A 20,469-nucleotide genomic window follows, 5' to 3' on the forward strand; every position below is an offset into this window, starting at 1 on the left:
CTGCCATTCAAAATCAATGAGCAGTTGCACTGTGTGGGTCTAATTTCATATTACCTTAACAGGGGTATGTAACATTTTCAGGGAATTGTATAGTACGGTGAAAGGGCCAAATGACGAGATACTAGGACTCAGTAAAAAATTAAGTAAGTAATATGAATACTTAATCCTTAGCTTTTATATAGCTTTGTTTCTTAATTCATAGATTTCAAGGTATTGTATAGGTGGGGAACAGGTGAAATGACATGTCAAGACAAATAAGAGCATGTCATGGAAGAGTTGGGAATAAAACCCAGGTCTCCTGATTTAGGCAAATGAAAATCAATGGGAATTTTTCCTGGTTAAGGACTTTGTAAAAATTAAAGACTTGACCTCACTGGGATTTGAGGGCACTCAGCACCTTCTGGGAGGTGTTCAGATTTTCAGAATCTTTCAGAATGAGCTTCTCTAAGTATGGATATCAGAATTTGGCTGAGAATTTTTTTTTTAAATGTTCATCATAGAAACGTTCATGATGATATAGTAGAGGTTTTCTGCTTGACAAAATGCATTTTTAGCTTTTAAATCAAAATCCACAAAACTGTCTTGATCATGTTACAATTTAAATGACTTACAATCCCAAAAAACAGTTAAAATTGAAGTATTAGAAGTATTTATGCATACATTTTTAAATAAAAGTAAAAATTTAGTTTGTGGCCAGTTATTATAAATCTAATGAAATGATGTGATAAAAAGACTGATCTGAAATGTTTCTGACAAACAATGGGGGATTTGTTCAGTTAAACTTTTCTCAAAAGCGAGTTAAAAATCTAGTGTGAAACATTGGCTGGCCACAGCTTTATTTTAATTTGAAATTGATATTGAGTAAGCCCAAGTCATCCTTGTTTATATGCTTTCCACTGACTCAGAATAATGGTTATAAAAAACTGTTCAAATAGGTTGTGAGCTTATCATAATATAGGATAAGGATTAATCAGCTTTTTTTTTTTTAATTGTAAGTACATTTGACATCTTTTCAGAAGCCTTTTCAAAGCTCTGGTCTGTCTGTAATCTCATGTGTTTGATGCTTGGCAGACTCTAGCTTGTTCCTGATAGAGGTTTAGATCCTTTGAACTGTTGCATGTGCTCTCACCCACTCACCCCCTTTATCATATCAGGTTATGGATTCCCTGAACCTTTGTATTCATTTCAAAGTCTTCAGGCCAGTTTGCCATGGAGGCTAGAGTACCAATTAATTTTATAATACCTGTATCAAAGGCTTGGTAGTATGCAGGAATTTTTTAATCCCAGATAATTTTATGGAAGCACCTCTTGGTGCAGGAAGACTTGTTTGATTTTTAACTATTTTCTTGGTTACTTTAGACAAATGCAAAAAAAGTGTTTTGTTTTGTTTTGTTTTTTAAAGTTCAAAATAGTTTTCAGCTACTACATCTATCCAAGCCACCTGCCAACTTCTGTGGTTTTTCAATCACATTTTCCTATTTTATTTTATTTTATTTATTTATTTTATTTTAAAATGTGCGGTTCTTCTCTCTTGATATGAAAAACCACCCACACCAGCAATGGGGAAAACTGAAGGCCTTGATCCTGCCATTGACTCTGCATGGGTCCTTCACTTGCGTGCAGAAGGCTGCCAGTGCCAATTCAGTTTCAGGATCAGGGCTTTGCTGACCATACATTGAAAATGGTGAAAGGGACTATACACAAAGTGCTTGCAAATGTGCAAAGTAAACAAACTGAAAAATATATTTTTCTGTAATCTTTCAATTACAATATTCTTAAGGATTACTTGTAATAATAGTACTGTAAGTAAAACGTTTTCAAACAGGTGTGTGTTTTAAATTGACTATGTCCCTTTAAATGGAGAGTGAATTTGTGTGAGGGGGTGGAGGGTGAGAAAACCTGGATTTGTGCTGGAAATGGCCCAACCTGATGATCACTTTAGATAAGCTATTACCAGCAGGACAGTGGGGTGGGAGGAGGTATTGTTTCATATTCTCTGTGTATATATAAAGTCTGCTGCAGTTTCCACGGTATGCATCCGATGAAGTGAGCTGTAGCTCACGAAAGCTCATGCTCAAATAAATTGGTTAGTCTCTAAGGTGCCACAAGTACTCCTTTTCTTTTTGCGAATACAGACTAACACGGCTGTTACTCTGAAACCAAAATAGTTTGTTTACTTGAATTGGATATGCACATATTACTCTGCTCCATCCCTCTTAACTCCATTACTAGAGAGAGCAGTGAGAGACAGGGGTGAGATGGGGGGAGGAAGGAGGTTAGTATCTATAGTACAGTACAACCAAACCAAGTAAGACATACATCCAAAGAGCCTGATACAAATCCCCCACTGAAGTCAATGGGCATCTTTCTGTATGATGAGCTTTGGAGCAGAACTCAAGTGTGATATGAATCAGTTTTCATAAATATCTAACAATGCACTGATCGCTTAGCATTTTGAAAAGAGATGGTTTAAGACCCTGATCCAGAGTCCTTTGAAATAAGTAGAAAGACTCCCATTGGCTTCATGGGATTCTTGAATCAGGCTGTAAATAGGGATTTCACAAATACAAAGGGGGCAGACAGGATGAATCTAATTTTTGTGGCCAAATGAGAAGTTTTCTCCTGGACAGACTGGAGTTACAGTTTTCACCATTAGACTTATTTTATTGTTCCTTCTCCAAAAGGACCACTTACTCTGTGAAGTAAGGTAGAAAAACTTCAGAGCATCTCCGGGGAAGGCGGGGGTAGGGAAAAGGGGTTTGCTTCAGGAAGGCAGATTGAACCATAATGTTGGCATTTTTATTCCCAAATCAGAGTCAAAATAGCTTTTTGAATACTCCATCTTAGGTATTTATAAGGCATATATCAGGTTGGTGTCTGAGCAATGATGTGAATAGAATCTTTGTTTTGGAATGTAATATTGTTTGGTTTTTCCCAGCAGACAGATGCCTTCACCCTGTTTCCAATCCCTCTGCAAAATTTCCCAATGCATCCACATTCATTAATGTACATGGTCATTTAAAGACATCTTGGTCCATGCTTCCTCTGTTTGCAATATAATAAAAGGGTGGGTGGGTTCTTTCAAAATCTGTGCATGGAATCTGGAAAACATCTTGTCTATTAGCTGGGATCTGGATCTGGAGTCTTTTGTTTCTTCTGTAGCTGACTAAGACCAATTTGCTTCACAGATGGTCAAAAGCTGTCTTTGCTCTTCTTATGGGGCTAGGGGGAAGTAACGGGGACAGAGATATTGTACTATGAATAAAATACAAAATTCCTACCATAGATTTAGCATTATAGGAGACTGAAACAGTTTTTGTTCTGCCCTAAATAAAAGCGAGCTATACCATTTCCCAGGCTCTTACTCTAGTGTGACTGCATGTTAGCAAGCAGTAGTGTTCAGAACTGGGATTCCAGTCCCTTTTGTTCAAAAACCCTCTAGTATGTTGACCCATTGTGTCAGCTGTTGATTGAAACTTTTGGCAGGCAAAGAGTGCTCTCTAATAATGAGTGTAGTTTTCTAGGACTGCATCTACAGTAAATTCAAGCATTCCTGCTTGGCTCATACACTGAAACAATTGAAACATTCCAGGATCTCCAGCTGAAAAGGGGCTCATTCCTTGGAGCTTTGACATTCAGCCAAAGCAAAACTTGTCAGATAATCTGGCAATTTGCATTACTGAGCTGACTGTTTTGGTTATGTTGCTGAATCTTGACTTGCTTTTAGGAGTCCATCAAGGAGTAGCAAGTCCTACTTCTGACCCTTGGTGAGGATGCTAGCAGGCATGATTATAGAAAAATTGAGTAGACCTATTTTGAGGGGGGAAATGCTGTAATGTAATCAACATTTTTATGTATTAAAATTAAAGTATAGCTACATATACTTTGCAAGTGGAGAGATCATTTATCAAATGTGAAAGCAGGATGTTTATGTCTCTCATGTGAATTCTCAAAACAGCACCTAAATGCTCATTTTGCATACCTAAGTGTGAATTTAAGTATACAAATACTAGACTTACATATCCCATCAATGTGTATGCATTTGAAAACTGGGCTTATGGTCTAGCTCATGTGGGGGGTGAAGGTGCTTTAAAATGTGCAGTAGCAAATTCATGGTTTAATACTTGGAAAAGTAAACCTCATGAGCCTTTCTTGTTTCACTGAAATAGTTTGTCAGGCTGTTGTTTTAGAAATTAATATCTTTGATAATGGAAGTTATTGGTGCAGGCGGGTGGTCCTCTTTCTCTAGATATCGCTACATAGGAAGTAGTCTGAAGTCTATGGTTAATGTGTGTCTATCACAGATTTTGGTGGTAGCCAAAACTATAGCTGAAGTTACATTGCAACTTCTATTATTCTATCCACTTGTTTTTGCATGCTTGTAACTTTTGAGACTAAAACTTCATATGCTTTATCTCAGCCTAGAGATGAATTTACTAGCAAGTTTGAGGAAAATCCCTCATATGTTTGAGTTAAGAAGACTGAGGAAAGTACATTTATTATATTATAATACTTTTGCACTTATCAGTCTCAAGGTTTTTTATGAAGATGGTAAGTACCATCATTAGGTGCAAAATCAGAGGCAATTCTAAAAGTTGGCTCAGTGCGGGCAAGTTAGGCTGGGACTTCCAAACTCCTGTAAATATGGGGTTTGGGTGCCTACTCAATTAAGGTTCCAGCCTCAATGTTAGTGTGAGTTTTGAGAACCTTCATTTTTTTCATTTCTTGACTTTGATTGGGAATAGTTAACTTTTTAGCCTTAATACTCTGTTTAGTATATGGACCAATGGAGTTATACCAATTTACACTAGCTGGGAATCTGGCCCTGGATCTATATCCTGCATTTTCTGTTTTGGACCTACCTCTGAATCAATTATGTTGGCATGGGTAATCAAAAATGCAAAGCAGCCTATACAACACAGTAAAATTTTGAATGAACTGGCAATATTTTTTGTTGCCACCAGGTAGAAATGACTTCCCCAAACTACATTCTGAATGAAGATGTAAACAATAGGAGGGTCTGAGATTTAGTGGTCACATCAAGGGACACATCATAATCTGTCAGAAAGACCTCTTGAAAGGTCTTTATTTTAATTTAATCCCTGTTAGTTGACTCCATCTACAAGAGCACAACTTCCCATAAACATTACACAACATGCAAGAGCAATTCTACAGAGCCTCTGCACTTGGAACTTTTCACTTTCACATTATAAGTGATGTCATCAAGGTCCTACCATAAATACCTTGCTCTAATTACAGATAGTGTTTTTATTTAAAAAAAAAAAAAAAAAAAGGCGGGAGGGAGTTTTTATCAAGTCACCAACATATTTGTGGAGTCCATGGCTAGATTCTCTGCAGCATCCGAGGCCTTTGTGGTGCAGCTAAAGTGGAGGGGGGAGAGTGTAAAGGTACTTTTATGAGCTGAACCCTGACATAAGTGAGATCAGCCTCAGTGTTGCTCTAAATTATGCCTGGCTACAATAACCCGCAAAGACCCCCAGCACTCTAACAATGTCCTGATGTTGGAGCTGGAAGTGGATGGAATGGGGCATAGAGCCGGTGTAGCCATCACTACAGGACCTCTGGATTCCCCTAAACCAGAGGCATCCATTGGTAGTCACTTAATGCTACTTTATATTTGTGGAGTGGCAGAAAGCAGCCTTATCATGGGGCCAGAATCTGACCCTATGAATTTACACCAAGTGTTGTAATTTTGTTCATGTTGGAGACACCTCTCTGTTGTAGGCCAGGGTATAATTGACCAAATTCACCTCTAATGTAAAGTTGCATCCCACTTATACCAGTAGTGAATTTGACTCAGTTGGCCTGTGTATCCTACAGAAAAGAATTCCAGTAATCTATTGCCCTTCTCTTTTGGATAAAATCCTTTGTTTTACAAACTGTTAAAAATATTTGCCCCAGGTCTGCAGTGCCCACTACTGAGTTTAGACTAGCAATCTTTTAAACTAAGCCTTGGTCTGTATGTTGTTGGGTTTTTTTCCTGACAACTCAGTTTCAGTTAATGATTCCAGACTGATGTTTGACCTTTCAAATGGAATGGTTTCTAAGAACTCCGGGTAAAACAACAGATAAGAAGATAAACCTTGTAGGTAATAGCAGATTATGGCCCAGATCCTGCAAACGCTTGCATATGTGTTTAAGTCAATTATTTTAATGGGGCTATTCACATGCATAAAGGTTAAGTACATTTGTATAATAATCTGCAGGATTGGAATTTATGAGATTAGGTCATAATTTAGTGTATATTTGAAAAGCATATAAATTGTCTGCCTTCTAATACAAGAAGTGTAATGTTAATAGAGACAACAGCTAACAATGTTGTTTAATTTCATTTAAAATGGCAGCACTAGTGATTGATGAACGCTGTGGGTAATTTTTATTTTTCAGAGCTGAGAATGATAGCTGCTGGAAAACTTTCAAGTCTCCACAGAAATATACAGATGAACCATCAGTTCTCACTGGCTTCTTCTATGGATCTTTTGAGCAGCAAACCTCCTCTGACCGAGCATCGCTTAGACTCCTATCAAGATGTTTCTATCCATGGCACTCTCCCTAGGAAGAAAAAGGGGACCATTCCCATTAGATCTTGTGATATGTTTAGCCATATGGGAACCCTGCCGTTCTCCAGAACACATAGGCAGCAGTCACCTTTGATTCAAGATGTCCTAGAGGAGTATCCCCTGCAAGACAGGAAGAGTGAGAAACTCCACTTCAGGTACCTTCTTAAATTTAACCCAGATGTTTGTTTTATAAGAGCTGTACTGTATTCTTCTAGAACTCCTGTCCTCTACTTATAAGGCTACACTGGCATGGCTGAGCCAACATGGGCATGACCGTGAGCTGGTGCTCAGCTTGAGTCAGCCCTTAGTGAGATGGCCCAAAGTCACAAGCCAGGTTTTAGGTCTGCTTCTATGTAATTATTACACAAAAAATGAAATCTGATGCATTTTGCTAATTATAAGGGAAATTTTTGCATTTTATTTCATAGATTAAAATGAAAAAAAGTCTTAGGTGGTAGTTTGATTAAGTTTTAAATATTGTAAATTTTAATAATTTTTGTTGCTTTGTTCCTGTGGATTCAGAAATCTCTGGGTGTGTGTGTGTGTGTGGTGAGAGGCAGGTCTAATTAGTTGTCCTAGTGAAGATAAAAATATTCTGGCCAAAAATTTTAAATGTCGGTACCTAAACTTAGACACTTAAACAAAAGCTCGATCCAATTCCACTCGAAGTATTTGGGAGCACTACTGAAAGCCTCAGTTACTTACAGTAATGACTGAAGTCTAAGAACCTGCATCAGATAGTCATTCTATTAACTTCAGTGAACACTGTATCAGTTCCTAAATGTCCTGATTTTCAGAGATGCTGATCCTTCAATGGCTCTGGACATCCTCCTCATACCATTTTGTGGGATATCTACTTAGGTTTGCCCACATGTTACACTCAAAGGGTGAAATCTTAGCTCCATTGAAGTCAATGGCAAAACTCCCACTGACTTCAATAGGGATACTATTATTTATTACTGTTATTTAGTAAGTGATAGAGAAGAAGAATTAGGGTGCAAAGTTGTAAAAACACAGTCACGGAGCATAGGCAAAGTATTGTTGACAATCCCATAAGAATGGCAAGATTGTCTTGGGTGGGTGCCAGAGTCAGGAAAAACAGAACAAACTTGAGTATAACACAGTGGATTAATAAGGTACAAAGAATATGAGATCCCATTTTGCTGCTTGGATTTCAGAATTGGCATGGTTAAGAAAAGTAATCAAATGGAACTTCTACATTGGGATTTATAGTTACACTGTAAAAATGTATTTACCAATCAGATTTCATCACACAACCTTTGATTGAAGGAGCGAAATTGTATATGCTCTGTTCTTCTGGCAGATCAGATCAGCCTTCTCCTTTTAAGGGTGAAGTTAACTGAATCTATACTGTTAGTAGTGCTTGAGGACAAGCTGAAAGGTTGTTCAGGAACAGTTTGTTTCTTTCTACCCTCCAACAAATCAGTCTGGGTAAATGGCTTCAGAGCACATAATATTCCTCTCCATATGGTTTATAGGGCAATGGTCGTGAGGTGTAATTGCTTCCTGCTTGTTTGGCCTGGCTTGTGACCTGTTGAACTCCTTTTAATTTTTATGTGATGAGAAAGTGCGTGCACCCAGAGATGTTATCAAAAGAAGAATGTGACCTCATACACTGTTGCTTTCTCACAATCTTCCTTCACATAACAATTACTGTACAAGTACAGTTTACAAGAGATGTACCTTCTCTCTTTTAGAGAATAGGGCCTCCAAATTACATATATTTATACTTGTGCTATTAGGAATATTGCTGCAGTCTCAGCAAGAACAAAAGTGTCAAGAGGGGAAGGACAAGTCTCACCCAGAATGAGAACATGATGCTACTCAAATAATAAGGGATGTTGTTAGAACAGCCAGGTAATAGTGCTTTCTACTGCCATGTAGGAGATCTGGTTGGTCTTCCAGTCACCTTGCTAGATTAGTCAAGAGCTACTACCATACATCTCTGACTAATGTTTACAGTGCTGGCAACTGATGTTAGACCTGAAGTCACTGTCCACTCGCGCCATGAGTAAGTGTGTAAAAGAGCTGTGACATCCATAGGTAAATATATATATGATGGCAGACATATGGAGCCAGATTCTTTACCCCTTGCTTATGTTGAATACTCTGCCAGTAGGTTTGGTTTGTGGTTTTTGTTTTTGTTTTGTTTGTTTTTGGGGGTTTTTTCGGAAAGCTAGAAATTGCCGTATTCTGCCATCCTCCTTGGTGTCTCATGTTGTAAATCTGCACCTTTGTTCAATAACTAAAAATTAAGATGGTACATTTAGACACAAATGCAGAGCACATTTATGATTTGCCTGTAGTGAGCTTTTGTCATAATCAGCAGGGGTCACATTCTGATGCTCTCACTGATGTTGAGCATGTTGAAATCAATGGGACTGTTGGGGTAGTGAGGAGGCTCCACTCAATGTGAGTGAGGGTATACGTCTAAGCTCACTTGACACTGAGCATTCCTACAGTTTGATAAGACAGATAGATATCCTTCTTGTACTACTGATTTCTGTGTAAAATCTCCTGGTGAATGAGAGTCAGAGATCAGTTCCTCAGAATAGGAGCTGCATTGCAAACAAGTGTATCTGAGGCAATCACTAGGATAGCTCAGTTTGGGTAGTTAAGAGAACACAGCACTGAATAAATTCTTTCTTTTGTGGCCAGTTGGTTCTTTTTTTATATAGTGTTTTACTTTCACTTAAACTTACTCTGGAGGCCTTATTGAAATTGGGAGAATCCCTGTCCACTTCCATCACTGTGTTGACATAACAATAAAGCAGGGTTCTAATGCTTAGCATTGTAGTTGCTATGAACTGAGGTTAGAGGATCCTAAATATTGAATTGTGATACAGAATGTCAAGGTTGCAAGCTCAAGTATTGTGCTTTTGGGATAGATTTTTTTTTTTTAAATAACATTTATTGAGACTTTATATATCAATACACTCTTCCAAGAGTTTTTAAAGTTAAGAATAAAACCGTGAAAACACAGTGGAGACCATACACAGGGATCAGTTGAAATTGCTGGGGAAAGAAACCGGATACAGTAAAGAGCAGAAAAGAAAAAATATAGTAGGTATCCAGAGTGTACAATACTCTCGTGCAACTCTGAGCATTAATTTATATTTCTCCCTTGGTTTTTATTTCCAAACATTCCTCTCATATCTCCTGATACTTTGTCAAGTCATCTTTCAGTATCAGTTGGTTGTGGGGCAGAGGAAGCTATTTCTCCCAGGCATTGGTTTAAAACATGTATGAATGGTATCATATGTGAGCTACTTATTAAAATTACATTTTACTTTACACAAGATAGATTATATATTTTAAATATCTATTGTGTAATGTACCTTGATTATATGAAATGGCTTGTTTTCCAGATAGGGACGTTTCCCTGTGACCCTCAGAGCACCCCAGTGCCACAAGGCAAACTGCTCTGTGGTATCTAGCAGTGAGCCTCAACTGTCCTGACAAGCTCAATGTAACCCAACTTGATAGTGTCATAATCTATATCTAAAGGGTGTCCTGTAAGGTATAATATGTGAACTGGTAACATGCTCCTCATTAATACTGTGTCGTGTATGTATGGGTGATACAGACTCTACATTGAGCAAAGAGGCAATAAAAGTACATTTACAGAAAAGGTAAACAAAGCCATCAAACTAGTGAGTGGGGGAGATGGGCACTTAAGTATCACAATGGGAGGCAGGGAGACACTGCAAAAATTAACATGGCGTGAGATTCGTGGTGGACACAACAAGCTGAGCCCCCATGAGAGTGTCCTGACTTTGAAGATAAAGGTAAAATAGAGGCTAGAAGTGGAGAAAGAGCAAGCCATTTTCATATCCTTCACTAGAAGAAACAAAGAACCAAGCGCTTTGAGCTCTGTGTTGGGCCCTGGCTAAGAACTGGCTGCCCACGCTGGAAGAACTATGGTGAAATCTACTTTGAACAAAAGATTCTAGTTGGTTAAGTTCGGTTTTAGTCTTAGTGTATTTTTACTTTCTATCTCAATTCCTTTTACTTGGTATCACTTAGATATTTCTTCTTTGTTAATAAACTTGTTTTATTACACAATCATCTCAGTGCAGTGTTTCAAACTGAAGAGTAAAATCCTCAGCCACACTAACAGACTGGTGCTTGTACTGCCTCTCTAAAGGAGCATCAAACTTGATAAGGTTTTGTGAGGGCTGCAGTGAGGGGGTGGTTTTGGGAGGACTTGAGATTGGAGAGGCTGTTGGAGTCACCCTGCAACTAGCCAGGTTGGTGGAACGCAGGGTGAGGGCATTTTGCTGTGAGCAGGGCTCTGAGACAGATCTGTACAGCACAGACACACACGGGGTTACAGGGCAAGTAGTGACACAATCTCTTACTGGTCTGGGTGAACACCCAAAGCATCACAGTCCCCAAAATACTTTTAATTGAAAATGTTCTTGTTTATCTGATCCCCAATTCTTCAAACCTGTTTAGTGTCTTCTCTCTCTTCCTCCTCTCTTCCGCCCCATTACATTTGGCTAATCAAGCTCTGAAGGACCGCTTTATGGTTAAAACACGGGGCTGCTGACTCTCCCATAGACTTACTGAATGATCTTTGGGAAGATATTCAGGCAAAATTTTTGAAAGCTGGGCACCAAAAGTTAGACACCATATTTGGTACCTAAATAAAAGTGGCCTATTTTTCAGAGGAGCTGATGCTTGCGGCTCCCAGTGAAGTCAATGGGAACTATGACTCTTCAGTACCTCTGAAAATCAGGTCCTTAACCTCACTTTGCCTCAGTTCCCCATCTGTAAAATGGAGATAATATTTACTGAGTAAGCAGGGGTGTTGCAAGGCCTAATTACTGTCTGCAAAGTTTTTTGAGATCTTCTATTTGAAGCTGTTACACTAGTGCACAGTATATTATATGAGTAAATGTTTTTGCTTATTCTATTCTGGTGTTTTCTCAGTTTGCAAAGAAAAATGCTGTTTACTCCCTGCATGTACTGTCCATTCAAGGGCTCAGAGCTGGAGCCATGTCCGTCTTGAAAGTGTTGTTTTGTGTGTTGTGTGCAGTGTTTCTTGAATGTTGTCAAGTAAATATAAATAAAGGATTTCCCTTTGAGGCCAGGTCCATGGATCTTGTTCATTGATTAACTTGACCTTGCAGAATGTTTCTATTTAAACACCAGAAGTACTCAAAAGTGTTTCCTTGCAATGAGACTTAGTCATTCTGGGTTGCTTTCTTTGGCTGACATCAGAAAACCCACCGCTTTCTACATCCTTTTATTTAGTTTAGGGTTGGATTTTTGTGAATGTCTATTCTTCTGCTTGACTGAAGATCAGCCCAGATTCTTTGCCACATCTTTTGGTGAACTGTGTATTTCCAGAACACCACTGGATAGAATAGTAATATGAAGTACTTAATTTGGCTGCTCTGGTACTATGAGAAGTGGGTATGAAGGGTCATGAACATTTTTCTAGTCAAGTCAGAAGTTTTCTGTTGAAAACTTTTTTGTTTTTTTTTTTCTGGTTTTCTGCCAAACCAAATATCTACACAAATGTAGACTTTATACATATGCTAAAAAGCATATTCCTTCAGAGCTTTTATGTTTACTTTTTAATGTATCAAATGTGCCTAATTATTAAATACCTCAAACCACATGGTCACACTTTAATAAAAAAAAAAAAAAATCTACAAAATCTTTTGAAAGAATAGGCTTACCGCAAATGCAACCAACCAAACCCCCAGTCAAGCAAAAGTCTGAGAAAAGAGATGAGTCATATACCATGCCCCAACAGCACTGTTGGGCCAGCAAAGGAAGGAAAATAACCGAGGTCACCTGGTTTTTGATTATTATGATTCCCATTGACTGGGTCAGTGAAGTTGGAAGCTAGTCTTCCAATGCTGGAGGTCATGCAATTCCACCCTTGCTCTTTATCACAGCAAGATGTCCTTCATAAATATGTTACATCTAAAAATAATGCAAATTAGTATTATCATTGCGCATAAGAATGTTGCCTGTTAGTGGTACCACCCACGCTGTGCAAAGCTGGTGGTGAAGGCAACTGTGGAAGACATGTGCATAGTTCATTGCCCTGGATCCTAAGCTGAGGAGATAGCCAACTGAAATCTTCTTTCCTTATGAGCCTGTCAGTAGCACCCCCATAACAACTGCCAGACCCTTATAGACAAATATGATTTCAATGTAAGAGCTAAGATGATGTGTGCATTCTCAGCTGTTCTTTCACAGGAGAGGCACAGGAATTTCTGAAGATCATCCAAGAAGGCATAACAGATAAGAACTTGATTTTGCAAAGTGTCAGAAAGGAACAACAACTTTCCAGTTCTGAAGCCATCCTCTCACTGGTATTTCAGAAGGCACAACAAATGGAATACGTCGCCGCCACCTTCATCTTGCTAGGTATATGGTGACACCTGTACTACTCACTTTTTCTGTATGTTCTTATAACTACAGTACCTTGAAAATAAGAGCACTTAAAAAAAGCACTTAAAACTAGTGTCTCTCTATTCAGTTGATCACATAATGAGAAAAATGGATGCTCAATTTCAATTACTAGTAATGAGTTACATTTTTAATAGCCAAATAGAGTGCTGAAAATGTCATTTCAGCTCCATCTATCTTGTTCTAAACAAGTACGTGGATTATTTTTTCCAGAATTGATGGATTTCTTCATGCACCATCAAAGTTTCCTGTTAGAGCTATGTGAATTGCTGCAGTGTTCCTGTACAGGGGTTTATGCCAACCATTTCTTTTGCTTCAATCTGTGCTGGGAGCCGATTCCCTGAGGTTTGGTTTGTTTCAGATTGAACAAACCCCAAAATGTTTGGCACTCAGATAAAGTGATAGGGCACTTAGGTATTTCTGAGATCAAGAGAGAAATTCAGCATGAACTTAATTTGAAACTGATGGGTTTCATAGCAAAACTATCATACAGAATTTCATATAGTTTCAAATCAAAACTATATAACTGGTCTAGGGGCCTGAAATTGGACCCAGATTTTATAGAAGCTTCATGATCCTTTCAAGGAACCTAGGCCAAATGTTAAGATTGTAACAAACTCTAAACCAGGCAAGATTTAGCATGAAGAAGTAACTTTTCTGACCATGGCCTGTTAATACATATGCACATTAATGTCTCTGTGAGTTGTTTTACGTGGGCAGAATTCCTACCAGACTTCCTTTACCAAGGATGAATGACAAGTGTGTCTTGTGGTGCTTAGCATTTGGTGGCATGACAGAAGAGCTGCTTTCCCCCAATCCTAAGAACATACATAAGTATAATGGAACCATTTTGTCTGAATGCCTTGTAGTATTTTAGCACATAAGAGGTTGGTCACATATTTGCATTACATTGTTTTCATGCTCCAGACTGGCCTCTCCTAGGAAGTGCTGACACTTAGCAGCTGCTAGTAAGAAAAACTGTGCATTAATTTGTGTGAATTAAAAAAATCTACAAAGTGAAAATTAATTTACAGGGAATATTTCCAATTATATGCTTTTACTGGCTGGGCTCATTTCAATAGCCATTTCTTCTGCATTTAGAGTTGCAAAGTCAGTTTTCAATTCAAATTCCCTTCCTTGGCCACAATGACATTTTTAAAATCTGGGTCAGTCTGGTAAATAAGTTGGACTGTAGTACTGGAAATGGTTTGGATTCCAAACACTTGCCTGCTTCTGTAAACTATATAAGATGTCCTTAATGTTTTGTTGTACTGCAGTTGCTGAAGGATTCTGTTTCTGACCTTATCTTTTCCTTTAATTTTTATGGGGTGACTAGTTTAGCCTGTGCTGGCTGTACACAACTAGAATGTTCACATGTAAAGGTCAGGTTTTCACTAGACTCTGTTCATTGTTTTTGAGAACGTGGAATTGTAACAGTAGAACCTGTAATATTCACTTCTTTCCTTCTGGCCGTGGTTCGATTCTTAAAGGCCCTGTCTGTGTTGAAACTACCACTATGTCAAGAGACCAGACTATTCCGCTTTTGTCTGTTGACTGAGTTACCACGTACTTCCTCTTTGTTTTCCCGAACAATGCCAAAGCCTTGATTGGGAGTTGATTGGTATCCAAGGCTTTGGCATGGTTCCAGGGACACCATTTGAATATGCATTTTTAACTGTCTGTGCTATAAGACTGATTTGTGTTTTTAACAGGAGTGGTCGTGGGTGCAGCTGTAATGTGGACGGGGCCTTACATTCATGGTGATATTAAATATAACCACTTTTATTTTATTATTTTATTTGAAAACTAGCCATTAGAAACTATAAATATAGACACCTCTTTCTGATGCTGAATTTGGTGTTGAGACTTTTCCTGTCACAAAGATTTGAATTTCTTAGTGTATCCAACTTGTTTATATTTAGCCAAATTTCAATCTTTTGGCCTTCTGATAACCACTCAAGCCATCTTTTTCAGCAAGCTTTTTTCCTGTGGTTTCAGATTAAGTGCTATAATCTAGCATTGAACTGTCCATTGCTATCACAGGCTGCTGTTCTAGAGCAGATATGTTCTTAATGATCAAATAAACTACTGTGCATTTTGTCATTATTGGCCCTCTCATCCCCTATGTTTTAGGTGGGGTTTATGCACTTTATAAAAGTCTCTTAAAATAATGAAACTTTTACAATGTGTAAGGTTAAGCATAATAAAGATACAATAATGTTGAGTGGCTCCACTGACTACCCCAGGAGACTCAGTTACAATGAAGTGCCTAAGATGAAGCACTCGGGTAATACTTTGTAAGAGCGAGGCCTTAGAACATATGAAGGAAGAACATTTCTGGGAGCAATCAATCAAGGCGTTGATTTTGATTAATAAAACCTTATATAGTTTGGGTCCTGAGTATCTGAAAATCTCCTCTGTCCTTGTCGTGATATCAGAGCAGCTGAGATCCACTTGAGCTAACAGCCCCCTGGTTTAAATGCAAGGGAACTGGAGGCACAGGGTGGTTTTAGGGGACACTCTGGGATTCGCTTCTCCCTTAGCTCAACAGAGCACAGGCCTGTTGACCTTCATGACCAGCTGTTCTTACAGGCTTTTAGAAGGAGCAGGGTTAGGTGTTTGGGAGGGATCCCATTGATAATCCTGATTATAAATAGTCCTGATGGGCTGGTTGCGTAATGCTTTATTTTGTAATGTTTTAATTGCCTTTACTGTATGAGCACCTCAAGTATATGGATAGGTGTATTTTGAAAATCAAAGTACAATTTAAAATTAAGCTAAAATTGTGGAGTATTGTCTATCTCCATTAAAACTTACACTTTCACATATGTCTTGTTTCTCCTATTTTATGGAGAGAAGTGAATAAAACATTAATTTATAGTGATGTTTGCCGTGCCCATTGAACTCAGTGGGAGTACTTGCATGTTTGCAGGATCAAGGTCTTCGTCTGTTTCCCATTTAATTCCTTTTTCAAAACAGGAAAATGTATTTGCAAAACTATAAACCAGTGTAATACCTGAAACGACATCTACTTTTTAGTTAATCTCTCCCCCCTCCCCCCCCCAATTTATGAGATGATGAGTTGACAATTTCCTTTAAATAGGAATAGGCTGGTAGGGCATGCTTTATTGCCCTAGACTGTATCTGTTTGTTGGATATAGCAGATGTGAACCTATATGCTCTTTAATAAAAGCTAGGAAGTGTTTTCCTGTTTCTCTAAACACTCATCCATTTATTTTGTGATGAGACATATCTGGGATCAGATAGCAAATTTCAGTCACCTCTGGAGAAATAGACTGAAAGGAGATTGTACAGAAGAGAAGTACTCTCTTTTCTCGCAACACTTTCAATGGTTTTTTTTTCCTCTCCCTTTTTTAGAAACATTTATTAAAAAAGGAAAAACATGACAGAATTATTTCAAACAAACACTAAACATTCCTGTGAATCTGTTTTCAAATAATATCCCATTGATGCCACTGTATTATTTTACAGCGGGACACTAGTCTTTTTCTGTGCCTTAGCGCTGCCCACATAGCAGGTGGAGCAGTTTCTTTCCCCTTGAAATGTCAATGCTTATTTAATTATATAAAGTGTAACTAGAAAGTCAGTTAAAGCCTCCTATATCACAACACACTGCACTTTCTAGGTATGGAACTATAGGTTACATTTTACACACATAATAATCAGCAGTTTAACCTTATGCCCTGATACTGCAACTTTTTGTGCATAGACTGACTTTAGTGGGTCTCTGCGTGGACACAAGGACCTTCCTGTGGAGCCCATTAAGATTAAGACTGGGGCCTTAATGTTAATTGTCAAGTCAGTATAGGCCCAAATGTTACAAAACATCAGACAAGTAGAAATATTTTCCTTTTAAAAACAAAAAACAAACAAACAAAAACACACCACTGATTGGAAATAGGGTGTTTTTTGTTTTAAATTCTAGGGGTCGGGGCATGTCTATGCAACAAACTTTGGTTGCTGCAAGTTATGTTGGCATACAGCCACAAAAGTTAGTATATCACTTGTGTGTGTGAGAGAGACACTGTTGCTTCTGTAGGCTGATTTATTACAAACATTGCATTTTTCTGTTCTTCCCCCCCCCCCCCCCACACACACACCCCTCTCTCTCACACATACACGCTTGCACTCTCTGTGTATCACCCCCTCTATTTCACAGACTTCCTGCAGTCACCCCAACACCCCTCCCAACTTGCCCAGGGGCTTTGTGTGTCTTCCATGTCCTCCTTCCCCCTATATCATTGTCCCCCATTCTTATTTCTTCTCTTGCTGTGTGGGAGATAAGTTACTTACTGTGTTAACATTTCTCAACTGTATTGGAAGGCATTGTTGTGCTGGAATGTGTTAATGGCTGCCATCAACCAGTTCTTTGATCTATAGAAAATCACAGAGGTGGTTGAAGCGCTTGGCTCTGCTAACCAGATGCAAGGGGCTCTGCATGCCCCACATTTCCCCCCATCTGTTTTTTCTGATTGCCACCAAAATAAATAGGGTTCTTCTGCCCAGGGATGTGTTGATCATTCCCTGAAATTTTAGAATTAATCAGATGTATTCAAAAGTTATTGCATTACAGACAAATGTCATCAAGTTGAGTGTAGATCCAAACTTTGCTCTCCCAATAAATATACTTTAACTTGCAGGGCCTGCAGCTCAGACATTACAGCTGTGTGCCTGGTCACTGAGAGCAGATCGGACTATAAACTAACATAGAAGTGTCTAGTTTGTCTGTGTCCAAGCTGAGATAAATGTAAAATGCACAGAGAAAAGTAAACTAGATTTTTAAATATTTTTTTCTGCCAAACTATTTTAAATCATTATTGTTAACATAGATTAAGGTTTTCAGGACAAATTTTTTGGTGGCCTCAGAGTGCGGCCACCAACTTTTGCTGGTGGCTGCTCTCACACTTTTTCCTGAAGTACTTAATTAGCTTTAGGAAAAACAAATAAATATGCACATAGACACATCCAAATCATTGTAATTTATTTATTGCTAGCTAGTTAGTCTGCTGTGAAAAGTGATATTAATCAACATACAAGTATCACTTTTTCACAGCAGTCTTACTCAGCCCTGCCAAGCCTGGGGACAAATTAAGCCCTGGATGGAAGGACAGGGGAGGCAGCTGGGGAGTAGAGCCTGAAGCCCAGCAGCTAGAGGCTGGGGCCTGCCGCCATGCAGCCAGAGCCCAGGCCTGGAGCCCGGAGCCTGAGCCCCACTACACCAGGAAGGTGGGGAATTCACCGGCTGCCAGCTCCCGCAGTGTGGTGCCCCAGACGTTGGCCTAACCCCTGTTGGCGACCCCAGCAACCAACACCAAGGAAGTACATCAGGAGCAACAGGGAGCGGGAGGGACCTCTACTTTGTCCTCCCCTTCCCCCCATTAGACCCAGGAGGCTGTGGCTGTAAGAAAAGCCCCTGGTGGCCACATTTGAGAAATGCTGGATTAGATTATTTGTTCTTTACAAATATTTTTGTCCTGATACTATATTGTTATAAATTAAAGGGTGGGGGGGTAACTTTCTCTAGCTTCTGGTAGGTTTCTCATGTATGAGGTTTAAAACCAAGTTTTTGTATATTGTGGAGGTAGAGTTTAATAACACTTTGGCAATTACACTGAGGGACATGTCAATCCTCATCCCCCTCCACAGAGGTTAATACATTAATAAGATGAGTCTAAACAGAAGCAGCTGCCAGTGAATTGTCCTTTAGGGCTGTTTTCTCAATCTGGCCATGCAAATATTAGCAGTGAAAATGGAGGTTGTAAGGGTGAATTCCTGTGCTTTGAGAGGAGATTTTACCATGGCCTGAACTGTTAACCTTTTTGGTTAATTAATTTACCAATAACCCCTAAGGGATATTCTCTCATCTCAGCACAAAGGGGATTTATACGTGCAAGTGCCTTTAATGTTAACACTAACTGCTGGAGCAGGTGTTTTATCTCTGGCATTAAAATAAGAGTGTCTACTAAATGAAATATACATATTTTTAATAACTTTATACTTTTTTCAATAACTATTTATATATGAACAATGTACAAACAGAACCATATGAAAAAATGAATCCATGAGTGGAGTTAAAGATGCCCAGTGTAGCTATCCGGCAACCCCTGCTAGTGAAGACAGGGCCTTAGACATATTCAGGCTGTAACAAGTTAAATCTACAATCCCACAAGATAGTGGGAACAGAAAATCCTCTCTCGTTAAGGATAAATACGCTAGAATTAAATATATTAGCTCAGGAGACAAAGATCCTGAATTTCTTTGGTGGAGTAGTTCAGCTATTAGGTTCCGTGTTTTCAAATACTTGAGACTCTGGCTCCAATTCTGGGCTGCAGCAATACAGCCCATAAAGGGACATGGCAGCAAAGCACAAGTTAGAGCAGCCCCCAAATTTCCTGCTTATTGCCATTTTTTTAGTTCCTTTCTTGATTCTTCACTAATAACGCACAAACAGTTTTGAGACCATATAAAACAATATCTGTACCAAATATCTCAGTCTGAAAATTGGCATAAATACCATGGGGTAGAATGAGGGAGCGTCTTCTCTCCCCGGCATGAATTGCTTTCGGCAGTGGCATTTAAAAGAGGGGCATTAGGGCAACACTTATTCCTGCCTTTACTAAAGCCCCATACTAAGGCCTGGTCTACACTACAAAGTTAGGTTGATGTAAGCCAGCTTGCGTTGACCTAGTTGTACATGTGTCTACACTTAAATTTGTCTCCAACAATAAAAGCGCACTGTTAGTGCCATGAAGTAACGTTACCTCCTCAAATGGTTGACATACTGAGCTCAACATAGTGTGAATGTAGACACTGCATGACCTATGTCAACGCTAACCGTCCTCCAGCTGCTGTCCCACGATGCCCAATACTGACCACTCTGGTCACAGTTGAGAACTCCACTGCTCAGGGGTTGCAGACATAAGTGCCAGCTTCCCCCTGCTCTGCCCCAGGCCCCACCTCTTCCCACCCCGGCCCTGCTTCTTCCTGCCCAGTTCTGACCCCTCCCCTGGGTGTGCCCCATCCCCACTCCTCCTCCTCCCTCCCAGAGCCTCCTGCATGCTGCAAAACAGCTGCTTGCAGTGGGCAGTAGGCACTGGGCGGGAGGGGGGAAGAGTTGATTGGCGGGGCTGCCAGCAGGTAAGAGGTGCTGGGAGAGATGGGGGAGCTGGCTAAGCACCCACTAATTTTTTTTCCATGGGTGCTCCAGCCATGGAGTCAACACCTATGCTCACAGAGACGAAGTGCCACACTACCCCCTCTTTAAAACCCTGCACATTTTTGAAATGCCTTTTCCTGATTGCCTAGCTGGAGTAGACAGGAGATATTGGATCTCCTGGGGCTGGGGAGAGAAGAGGCTGTGCATTCACAGCTGTGGAGCAGCTGTAGAAATGGACATCAATGAGCAGATTGCATG

At 39.4% G+C, this 20,469-nt stretch overlaps 1 protein-coding gene across 1 annotated transcript in view; it reads left to right on the forward strand.

Annotated features, from left to right (window-relative positions):
- The window catches only part of BCAR3 (BCAR3 adaptor protein, NSP family member), a 91,379-nt gene that overhangs the window by 2,089 nt on the left and 68,821 nt on the right, over positions 1–20,469 (forward strand). Inside the window, exon 2 of the mRNA XM_077824225.1 lies at positions 6,409–6,736. Coding sequence (XP_077680351.1) covers positions 6,417–6,736 — 320 coding nt within the window. The 5' untranslated portion in view covers positions 6,409–6,416. The remainder of the gene's footprint in view (positions 1–6,408; positions 6,737–20,469) is intronic.

The sequence above is a fragment of the Eretmochelys imbricata genome, chromosome 8, assembly GCF_965152235.1.
Source record: "Eretmochelys imbricata isolate rEreImb1 chromosome 8, rEreImb1.hap1, whole genome shotgun sequence".
Taxonomy (NCBI): domain Eukaryota; kingdom Metazoa; phylum Chordata; order Testudines; family Cheloniidae; genus Eretmochelys; species Eretmochelys imbricata.